Genomic DNA, 11,667 nt, shown 5'->3' with positions numbered 1-11,667 from the left:
CAACAATATATTTAGTAAGCGAGCTCCATTACTGTCAATCAGGTGGTCTATAGAGGAAGACGAGCTTCGAATCACATGCTACAAAAGAATAAGTCATGCTTGTGCTGCAGCAATAAATTGCTCCCTCACTTGCAGTCTGGCAGACTGTTATTTCACCTCTCTGAAGAAGAGCAAATTATCCAGATGGCGCAATTGTAATTTCTATTTAAATGTACTGACATGAGGGCCAATGCTCTCATATAGTCTTAAGCAACATGGACTTAAAAATATGTTGGATTTACAGGTTGTTTTAATCATGCTCATAAAATTACAGCTCTCACAAGACAAAGGCAATTTTCTTTACCCGTATTACACCTCGCAGCCTGAGTGGCACTCAAGCAGACCTTGTGACTATAGAGGCAAAGAGAGCGAATTGTTTTCCTTTCTGAGACGAGCGCTCTTCAGATGGCTACTCTGCTGAAAGTGCACCCTTGTTCTTCCTACATTCTTCATACACTACATCCTTCATCAATTCCAAACGATGCCAAATGATACACTTCTCTCTCTCTTTGTTGTGCTTGTATTTCTCAAGAGTAGGCAGGTTTGTGTCTGTACGATCAGCTGCTCGTGGAGATGCTATAAATACAATCTTTCTGTTTAGCATTAAAATTCTGTTAAAGACACTGTTGATATAGTTTGTTAGAGGAAGAGGATGGTTTTGACAAACTGAAAACATTGTGGTATCTGGTCCGAGTTGAGCCCATGAAATATGCTTCAAACCTAAGAATATTCCCCTCTGTTGCCATAGTGACTGATTTTGACCTCAGGTTTTTTTAAGCATAAATATGAAGTTTGCCTATAAGATAATCTGTCTTGTTCAAACTGGTGTAAACATTTCCAATAGCAAAAAGGGTTTCCATGGCGACGGGGTTTTTTAGTTTCTGTTTTTGCACAGTATCTGAATCGAGAGTTAATTTTTATCACATTTATTTTTTGACATATTTTGCTCCAAACGCTTCCAACACATCACAGAGTGCTCCAAGGCAGCAATGATGTCATCACCATTGTCAACATAGAGACCGCTGAGCCCCTCCTCTATGTTTTGGGAAGCGGTAGTAATCGGAGGGTGCCAAATTGAGTGAATCAGAGTTCAAGTCTATGACAGAACAGCTACAAGGTCCTTACAGTGTGTGTACAAAAAAAACTGAGGTCATCACCCTGCCTGCAGATCTCACAGATTGAGTGTTTCCATGATTTCTTCATCTCTGGTTTGTAGGGGTGTAACCAAGTCTCATCCATGGATGGTTAGAAATGGCGATATATCCTCTTAAGGACATGTTCCAGGGATATACCAACATCTCTGGCTTTGTTTTGGTGTCCTGTGTGGTGATTGTGATATTTTCCCTCATTTGAATGTACCGTGCAGTAAGAAGGAGTGCTGTCCTCACCAGTGAGTTAGCAGGTGACTGGATGTAGGCAGATGGTGTCCATCATCCTTGTGCATCGTTACACGGAAGAAAGACACAGTAATACATTCTAAAAATGATTTGAAGTCACACATTTTGGTACTTTGGTATAAAAGAGCTCCTCTTCTCCGCTTCTTTTTTACCTGGAGGCCTTTTTTGTCATCTACACCTCAGAGAACTCATTTAGTTTAAGCTTCAGTGGATTCTAGTGTTTTGTTCTGCTCTGGATGAGAAGAAACACATACACATGTTCACACACATAAACACACACACACACACCCACACCCACACACCCAGACACTGATTATAGCCAGCGGCTCCAATTCAATTTTGTCTTGGGCTTGTTGAGAAGTTATCTATATTAATAAAGTCTGTCTGGTAGAAAAGTGGTATTTTCATCTAAATTCAAATGGCTATGTGCTCAAGAGGTTGTCAGACATGGTCTTATTGTATAACTGAAATGACACTAAGAAAGTTATATTCATTGCAAATGAGAGGAAAGCAGATTCAATGATATTGCTGGGAAAAACTGGGTGTGGACTGAAGTCTGAAGCTTGATATTCCTGAGATAACCATCGACCAAACTCTCAAATCGAAAAAATTAGTGCTGGAAATGTTCAGTTTGCAACTGTGTAACACAATCACAAATACTAAATGCACTTTCCTCATCAGCTGATGTGACTGCAGTGTGGCCATCAAGTACATTAAACGTCCATACCAGCTGTGCAGTTAGCCCTTGCAGTGAGGCATGATGTATCTTGAAAGGAAATAGCTCAACAAAATTACAGAAAATTGCAGAGCAGTTTCCAGCTTTCAGGCATATGTAAATGGATCACCCACATTGTGCCAGTGTGTCACTGCAGAAACTATTTTTAATCTATCTGTGGGAAATGTGAAAACGATTAATTATTATTATTTGCTATGTAATGCTGTAACTCAAGAAGACAGATCGCAAACTAGAAATAAAAACACAGGCACAGCAGAGTAAAATTGCAGAATTAATAACAAAAAATACTATTAAATTACACAATATTTGTGTTTTTCTGATCTTAGTCCTCACAGCACTTCCTGTTGTCCAACTTGACATCACACCCTACTGACGCTGCTCCCGCTGTCCTGTTCATGGTTCAATCAACAGACTTATAAGCCTCAGCCCACATCAGACAGCTAATAATCAGTGACCAGAGCTGACCACAACTAATAGTTTGTCTATTTTCAGCTGTTCATAGACTCATTATCCCCCTATACATTTCACGTGACTGCAGCACGTCATTTCTTGTCATTAAAAATGTAACCATGGAAACCAAACTAGTTTTTTTTCTCAGGATCAGTGTCAAGTGTTTTCATACCTGATGAGAAAAAAAGACAAACCAATGACCAAAACTATGCTGCTGCAGCAATGTGTGTAAGCTTTAAGACTTTTCCTATGAACTCTGAATCCCCTTAGTACTTCACAATAATTATAATACTATTGATCAATTTGATCAAAAAATATTCGGAAGACAGAGATAGAAATCTAAATCTAAGATTAAAAAGTGAATCTGGAACCAGGATACTTCCTAGTAACCTAGAACCTTTCAGGGGAAAGAAGAAATAAATCATGTATGTTTTCAGGAAAATCTTAGGAAAGTCCCTCTTTGGAAGTTTGTGATTTCACTATATAAAAAAGAACATTTCCTCTTTCTGATCATCTTTTTGCTTCTCTGCTTGCTGACCTCAGGTATGCATTTTTTCTCATTCGACAACACTCACTGCTGCCTTGGTGTTTACCCAACACGTTAACAGATCGGCTGCGGCCTTCCGTCACTGATTCTTTACATAAACACATAAAGAGGCTCAGATACTGCACTGGCACAGAGTGTTCTAGGTGTAACTACAAGGATCCTGCTGCCTTGGTACAGAGCCCCTAGTGTGTAAGTCAGCATCAGCTCACTTCTTATAACATCCCGACATTGAAAAAGGTGCTGTTTGAAAGGAAATGCATTCTTTTATGAGTTATTGTGCAGACAAAAGTCACATATTAATGTGAAGTTAAAAAGGGGAAGTCTGAGCTTAGTTGTGTGACAGACTGTCTGCCCACAGAGTTTCAGGTTCCACGCTTCTCAGGAGCATTACCCATGCATCATAGTTATTCAATCGCAGTGCTTATCAGCCCTTCCTGAATACACACATGTGTAAAACCTCCCTCCTCCCACATGTGCCTTCCCCCTTTTTTACCTCATCTCATCCTCTCTACACGCTCCTTCCTGACATTTCAGCTGTAGCTTCAATGCCAAGTCAAGCTCGAGCAGAAAACTACAACATTAGAGGGTGCTCAGAGAAAAAGAAAACGCAAGTAGTTTTTAGTACTGGCTGATACTTATCCAGCTCAGCAATCGCTGAAGAGGACCATGTGGGACTGTAGTGGCTTGGCCACATGTCAGCAGCTCTGAAGGGTCTCTTCTGAAGCGTGTCTCTGACCTCCCTGGACTGACTGAACTCCTGAAGCAGCTCTGGAATGTGCCTGAAGCTCTGGACAACTTACCAAAAGCAGGTGAGCCCTGTAATCTTTACAAAAATAAGTAAAAAGGTAAAAAAAACATCTGTTTGTTTTTGTTTACTTTTTTGAAGGTTTGTGAACAAAGGTAATGGTATTCATTTATTGGTTGGGTTTGTGCTTCCAGTGTAGAGTTGTCAGGGGAAAGACGGCATGCTGAGGCTGTGTGAGTCAGCAGTGCAAAAATAATTAGGCTACAAATGTTGATTCTCTGCAGGGTTGAATGTTTTCTGTGTTTTTTCCCAGAGGTGGGCACTGTAGCAGAAAACTGCTTGATAAGAGGAACCTGTAGAAATTCATTGGACACTTTTTTTCTTTAGTACTAGGAAGGGCCGACTATGAAACGTAGTTCAATTTTGTTTGGATAGATTTGGCACACAGCAGAGAAAAGGATGAAGTTTTGCTCTTTTATGGGTGAGAAGTCTTTCTAATAAACACTCGGCTCAGCTTGTAATATTAACAAACACACAGTTGTCTCTGATGGACTGAAGCTTGGACTAGCAGTACCAAACAGGCCTGTGTATAATGGAACAAACACAATATGTAAAATAAAAGCAGAGCATAAAAACATGTGCATATAGTTTACAAGCCCATGGTTAAGAAAAAGGGGAAGCCCACTATGTAGCAAGTCATAGCCTTCAGACTGATGACTAAACACAACCTGTGAATAATTTCAGAAAAGAGACATACATTTTCCAATAATGCAGCTATACTGTAATTCCCCTCCATTCATAACACACCTGCATGCATGCACGAGAACACACTGATGGTTTGCTAAATAGGGTCTGACTCCAGATGGCTCCCCCTTTATTGAGTTTCTCTGGACGTTAATGGTGTTCGAACGCATAAACACACCAGGGCCAGGCCAGAGAGAGAGAGAGAGAGAGACAGAAAACAATTATCCGAAGGAAACGACAGAAAATGCCAACAAAATAAACAAACAACAATAGTTTGATTGATAGTTTAAATTCTATTCTATTCTATTCTATTCTATTCTATTCTATTCTATTCTATTCTATTCTATTCTATTCTATTCTATTTCCCGAGAGAGAGGAAATTGAAAGAATACCATCTCCATATTGATGGTAACCCTATGCTGCCTGAAGGATTCATCTATTTTAAGTCCAGTCCGGTGACCGTTATTTCCCATTTTGTGTGACATTGAGCCATGTGGGCAGCTGTTTTTGGCCTTTCTGTGCCATTTTAGCAGTGGACATTTTGAACAGGAAGCACAGAGGACTAAATATATAAGGTGTGTCTGCCGGGAAACAGACCCACAGCTGTTATACACAAAGTCTGACGGTGCATATACACAGAAAAATTAGAGAGGGAATTAATTATTTAATGCGTATAGTGTACAACAAGTTCACATCACTTATTCCTTACTGCCACTGTAAACATTCACATCCGTCTTGTCCTGTTCGGCTGGCAGCTCTTTTAAATTGAAAGCTAGACAGTAAGTCTGTAAGGGTACATTTAAATTAGCACTAACTGCCTGCATCTTGGCTGTTTTGTTCCCACAGATCCACACGTTTCTTTTATACATTGTTAGATGAAGTGCTCATTACTTAAGAATGCAAAGCCCTGTTCAGTCTCTGCTGCCAAAAGCAGCATTACCATAAATCAACATGTGGAGAGTTTGGGCAGGTTTGTACATCGAATTCATTTGATAGAGGGCATTAGTCCCTTATTGCTTTCAGTTTCCATAAAACCAGAGCATTTATAACAAAAAAAATGCATGCCATCTTTCCTCCATTCAGATCACTTGAGGAAGTCAAACTAGATTTTGTCAATCTCAGTCTCTGTTAGAACCGTGGGTGCAAACAGTTATCACCAGACAGTATGACTAATCCTGGGGAGGGAGGTTCAGCTCTGCCTGCCTCACCATACACTGTACAGCCAAACTGCCTCACATTTGGAAACAAATTCATCCAAAGAACATCCGAATGGTCCTCTCTCCTGAGCTCAATGAACCACGAAATAGGATGGGGGATGTAGTGTCTGAGCTGTATTACCACCTTTTTTTGCCTTATTTTCTGTCACATACTGTTACAGTGTTGGATGTTCCAACTAAATGTACCTAATGTTTTACATTTTGGAGAAAGCATAATGTGAAACATTAGCAGGCATGAGCTTATGTCATCACACAGACTGAAGATTTACTGTTAAACTGTTCTTTTCTCTTTCTTCTGTAGGTTAATTTCTAACTCAGGAAAGTGAGAGAAAAACAGAGGGACAATGAACATCACAGTGACACCACCGGTGACAACCATCAACTCAACCACCAACTCAACTGCACCGTGTGTCGAAATTGAAGAAAGTGCCGTCAGTGACTTTCTGATGTCTGTTTACATCCTGGCCTTTATTTTTGGTTTTATCTTCAATGCACTGACCATAGGGCCCATTTTGCAACAAGTGCGACAACACAACGTACTGGGAATCTTCCTGCTCTGCCTGTCTATCTCTGACTTACTCTTCATCTTGACTATGCCCCTTTGGATCAACTATTACAGGCAGGACCACCACTGGAAGCTAGACCCACTCTCATGTAACGTAGCCGGCTTCTTTTACTACTCCAACATGTACATCAGCATCTTCCTGCTCTGCTGTATCTCTGTGGACCGCTGCCTGGTGGTCACTTACCCACTCCATTTCAAGACCCGCCGTACAGCTTGCTACGCCTGGCTTCAGTGTGCCTTTGTGTACATTGTTGTGATTGTGCTGCACATCCTGGTGCTGTACCATGACAACCTCACAGATGCACATGATGAACAGAACAACAATGACCGCTGTTATGAGACTTACCCCATGCAGAAGCCCGTCGCCCTGTTCAACCTGCTCCGAGTGGGCATCGGCTTCCTGGTACCCCTGCTGGTAATGGCAGTGAGCTACTGGAGGGTGCTGGCCACTGTGGGCCAAAGTCCTGGTCTAAACATTCAGGCTAAGAGAAAGGTCCGCCTGCTCTCCTACGGGGTGATTGGGATCTTCTCCATTTGCTTTGCCCCATATCACATTATGCTACTCGTACGCTCACTTGTCTTCTACAATAGCGATGACTCGTCTCCTCAGGGAAGTTACTGCAAGTTTGAACAGAACATGCACTTCTTCTTCTCATGCACGCTGGCGCTGTCCAGTCTGAACTGTGTGGTGGACCCTGTGCTGTACGTACTGGTCAGTAATGTTGTCCAGGAGAAAGTCAAACTGTGCTGGAGGGGAAATAGGCCAACGAAGACAGAGGGTCTCACACTAACAGCACACAAAACTCGAAAATCTAGTAATAATAATTTAATATGAAAAAGGTGAGCTCCGTGCGATACATAAACTTGTATTTGCATGAATATGTGTGTGCATGTGCATACATATTTACAAATATGCATAATGCTGCAGCTTTTAAAGCTCAAGTTCTCCTCTCCAGAGTTAGCCTGTAAGTAGCAGGATTATTTACATCCCATAATCAACCCTTTGTGCATGGACAATCAGACATCCTTTGAGAACTGTGCCGCCGCATTTGTCTGTTTTTTTCCCCCTCATATCCTGCACAGTGTAGAGGAAAGGGCTGAATAATGCATGCATCTCGGGGCCGGGTAATTGGATTGTAGTCCCAGGTTCTGCGCTCCCAAGAGTTCTTCAGCAGCAGCCACTTCTGTTTTGTTGTTGGACTGCTGCAGTTGAAGAGCCCTTGTGTTTTCCTTCTAATCTATACAATGATACTGTGATTGTGTGACCCTGATATTGCTAAATGTGCATTAACTTTAGAGCTTTCCACAGACAGACAGTATTAGCATGCATGCTCAGTGCCTGTGTACTCAGTGAAACATGTTGGATGGGAAGCCAAATAAACCAGAGGTTTGAACAGGTGCTCCGGTTTTAGATTATTTCATGCAGGAACTTGTGATGAGCAGTTCTGCGTTCGGCATTTTAAACATTTCCAGTGAGGGGAGGGCTTCAGAAGCCACTTAACCATCACCTACATACATAAAGATAATCATAAACCCAGCACAGCTGTCAGCAATCAGGTGGCTTGTCTATGAGTGTGTGAAATAGACGCTGAAGAAGAGTTTTATCCCCAGTGGAGGTCTGTTAAAAATGTTGTCTGAGAGGCTTTAATTACAATATCCACAGCCAAAGAAAGAAAGAAAGAAAGAAGAAAGAAATCGATAACATTAAAGTTATTATCCTGTCCACTGATCACACAGTGTGGCTTTCCCAAGCATCAATTAAACTCTTTGTGATGCACATCAATACATCATCAGCAGAACACTTGGCATGGGCAGTAACCAGCCCTGAATGTCAACATTTGTACAACCAGCTCTATATTAGTCATCAATGCACTTCAGGCTAGAGATAAAACATGTGACACGATAATTTGTTTATAATAAACAGGATTCACCTTTGGCAGCACTGCACGTCCAGCTGCTAAGCTTGTCTATGTTACTTTACTGCTGACAAGGGAAGAAGACATAAAAATAACCCCCTTGCAACAGTTTGTGGTGTTGTCTGTCTTGCATCATCTTAAGTAGCAATAGTCTTTAAAATAATCTTTCTATACCAGAATTATGTTAATGATGAAGGAATGCAGATGAAGATGAGGCTGTAACTTGGCAACTAGAAGTGATTGAGAGAAGCACTCTAAAAATCAGATTATGGGCACTTCCACTGCCTGTGGATACACACCCTAATGGTGCCTTCACAGATGTGCCAGCTACCCTAGCCATGTGCAACAATACCTCCCCATGTCATTATGGATGCTGGCTTCTGAACTGCTGATAACAAGCCAGATGGCTCCTCTTTTAAGCCCAGAGGAAGCCTTTCAAGGGAGAATTTCAAAAGTTTTCCACTTGAGAAATGTTGTTTTCTTTTAGTTCATGGTAAAGTTTTAAGTTATGTTACATGAAGTAACCATTTATATTATGGATGTATTGGCAGTTAACATCTTTAGTGTGGATATTGTCTTCCTGCTTGTTTGTGTGTGTGTGTGTGTTTTTACAGTATTTTTACAACCAAATGTAAAATTGTTTCATATTAAAACAAAGTTTTTAGTTAATTTGCATATTTTTATTTGTATTTTATGCCATCTCTAATTGTTTCTTTATTATGTTTTATGTGTTGATTGTTTTCTGTTTTTCTGTTTTAACCCACACATTTAACACATAGCGTGCTGTCAAAGCCTGGATTAGCTTGCTAAATGACCTCTGCCATACTAAACCATTTTCATTCCACATACAAATATCCTGCTGCCGGAAATACTCGCTAAATTACTCAGTACAGTACATGACTGACTGAAAACAGCAGCTGCTTTAGGCAGCACTTGCTTCTTAAAATGTTATGTCTGGTGCCCTTGTGGGATCTGTTGAGTACAAACAAAAACATAGAATAATAATAATCCCAAATGTTGTATTTTCTTCACGAAAAAGCTCAGGAAAGGTTCCCCAAAGAGGTTATTTCACCACTCTTAAAAGTCACTGCTTGAGGCAATTTGAAACATACTGTAACTTTGAAAATGACTTAAAGCTATTCAATAAAGAGATAAATAAAGTTGCATCCCATCATTTTGTGGCATTAGGCCCAAAGATATTACAGATCCATTTTCTCCAGACTTCAGCTTTTAATGAGCCAACTCAGGCTGTAACCGGACTCCTTGAGAAATCAATATGACTTCATTGATCAAATGTTATGACTCGTAGCCTCATAATGCATGGTCGGTCTAAATGCATTATATGGAAAAGCTATTGTTAGTCTTTATTTTTAGCATTCAGTACCAGCGTACTCACAAACAGAAACAGTGCTCAGTGGAAACTAGTTTTCTAATTGCAGTATTATAAGGAACAATCACCGCTAATCAGTTATTATATCTATTGAACTGCTGCCCTCCTGCTGCTCACTGTGTTGATGAGTGTGTCTTTAATGATATGACTTGTCTTAATAATCAAACTCAATTTGTCCAAAAGCCACAAACCACAAGTGGCTTCCTTGATTTGATAATTGATTACTGACACAAAGAGCAGGATATTACATTGAAGTGATTTTACTGTGAGCACATTTACACAGATGACAGTGAAGATAAATAATTGTGTTTGACCTCCTTTACAGTATGTTTTAAATATGTATTAGGACATTTTAATGAACATATGTGTGTCTTCTCTATAGGTTTGAAAGAATGGAAAGAAAAAAAAATCATATTTCCATGATAAGATGGACATTTTTGAACACTCTATTGTAAAATAGAGCAGAGAAAGATTTCAGACTCTGCACTTACTCCTTCGTACAAAAGGTCTGATTTCCTCAGCCCTTCCATTGGAACAGATTACACTCAGATTTGATCGAATCATGAGAGCCTTGTTCAAGTAGATCAATGTGCAGAATTTGTTCACAAGTTCCAAAAATATGGCTGAGTCTGAGGTTTCCTGCAGTGCACTGCTGGCTGAGTAAATGTGTCAATGTCATGTTGTTAGTTTAAGTAAAGAGAGGGTATTTAACTCACGTCTACGCTGACAGCTAAGAATTTCCACTATTAGTATTACTTTAAGGCCAAGATTGGAAACGTTAACATTCCTTAAACGTCAGTGCAGCTGCTGTGCTTCGTACTGTTGAGCTGATACTGAATATAACAAAAATATTCTGGATTAAATCATATGCTATCCTTTTCTAAATGTACAACTACACAAGCAGCTACATCAGTGGGTGTAGTGGTGCTTCTGATACTTTTAAATGTCAACTAATTTTAAAACACACTCTTCCTGTCCCACATTTCAGGGTGAGTGCTGTTCAAAAAATGGTAAAATAATAACACAAAATATGTTCACACAGATTTAATTCACAGACATGAACTGAACACGGCATTTCCTACACCAGCCTACACATGCTTTGAATCCTGGTTTTTCTGTGCATCACTATTTCTGCACATGCATGAATATGTGCAACACTTGTGACTATGTACAACAAACAGAGCCGCAATGATTCTTCTTCTTTTTCATTGTGTAATATAAAAACAGAAACAGAACACACACTTTTGTAAAATATTTCTCAATTTACAAGAGAACATATATATAAAATTAATACTTGAAAGGATTGCAGTGCTTTTTTTGTCACATCTAAATGCCAATGTCATTTTTTCATGTGTTATACATGACTTTACAGACTACAGGTGTTAATATAAAGTGGTTTAAACTCTAAATCTTCACTGTAAGGAGCTTAGTTTGTTTATACAAACATGTTTTAGTCATTATCCACTCACCTTTGTGTCAGTCCTAAAAGGAGCTGATGCAGAACTTATCCGAATGAATCATAAGCTCTAAAAATGTTCAGAGGTCCTAAGAATAGTTTGAATCAAGAATAGTGTAAATGTCAGAGAGCTTAGTGCAGAGACGCCTGCTTCTTAGCGTAGCAGATTGTGAGAGACCCAGTGCAATACTTTGGTCTTGATTATGCTGCTTGGCATGTTTAGCTATGCCAGGTTACTTATTGTACTTAATAAACAAACATCATGTAACAATATTTAGTCTACATGTGGCTGACACTGGTGCTGCCTCAAGCAGATTATGTGACTGATGTTAAAATATTACATTTAAAACACAACTACTACTGTCTGAAACCAAACTGAGGTTAACCACAGCAGTTGACTGACTCTGACACTGGGAACTGTTTTGTTTATATCTGTGGTTTTGCCCATGTTTAAGTTTAACCCTT

At 39.8% G+C, this 11,667-nt stretch overlaps 1 protein-coding gene across 2 annotated transcripts; it reads left to right on the top strand.

Annotated features, from left to right (window-relative positions):
• The first annotated feature begins 3,673 nt into the window (after positions 1-3,673).
• Positions 3,674-9,025, top strand: gpr184 (G protein-coupled receptor 184). 2 transcript variants are annotated; one of them, XM_028420634.1, is made up of 2 exons: positions 3,674-3,978; positions 6,177-9,025. In XM_028420634.1, exon 2 carries the CDS (start codon positions 6,220-6,222, stop codon positions 7,273-7,275), a length of 1,056 nt encoding a protein of 351 aa, XP_028276435.1. In that variant the 5' UTR covers positions 3,674-3,978; positions 6,177-6,219; the 3' UTR covers positions 7,276-9,025. The 2 variants fall into 2 exon arrangements, with proteins under 2 accessions (XP_028276435.1, XP_028276436.1); XM_028420635.1 differs by having other exon boundaries at positions 3,674-3,979; positions 6,182-9,025.
• The last annotated feature ends 2,642 nt before the right edge of the window (positions 9,026-11,667 follow it).

The sequence above is a fragment of the Parambassis ranga genome, chromosome 13, assembly GCF_900634625.1.
Source record: "Parambassis ranga chromosome 13, fParRan2.1, whole genome shotgun sequence".
Taxonomy (NCBI): domain Eukaryota; kingdom Metazoa; phylum Chordata; class Actinopteri; family Ambassidae; genus Parambassis; species Parambassis ranga.
This window is presented reverse-complemented; position numbering and strand designations above follow the sequence as displayed.

What these genes read in the sequence shown, in the direction of transcription:
- gpr184 (XM_028420634.1), top strand. Translation starts at nt 6,220, where the DNA reads ATGAACATCACAGTGACACCACCGGTGACAACCATCAACTCAACCACC.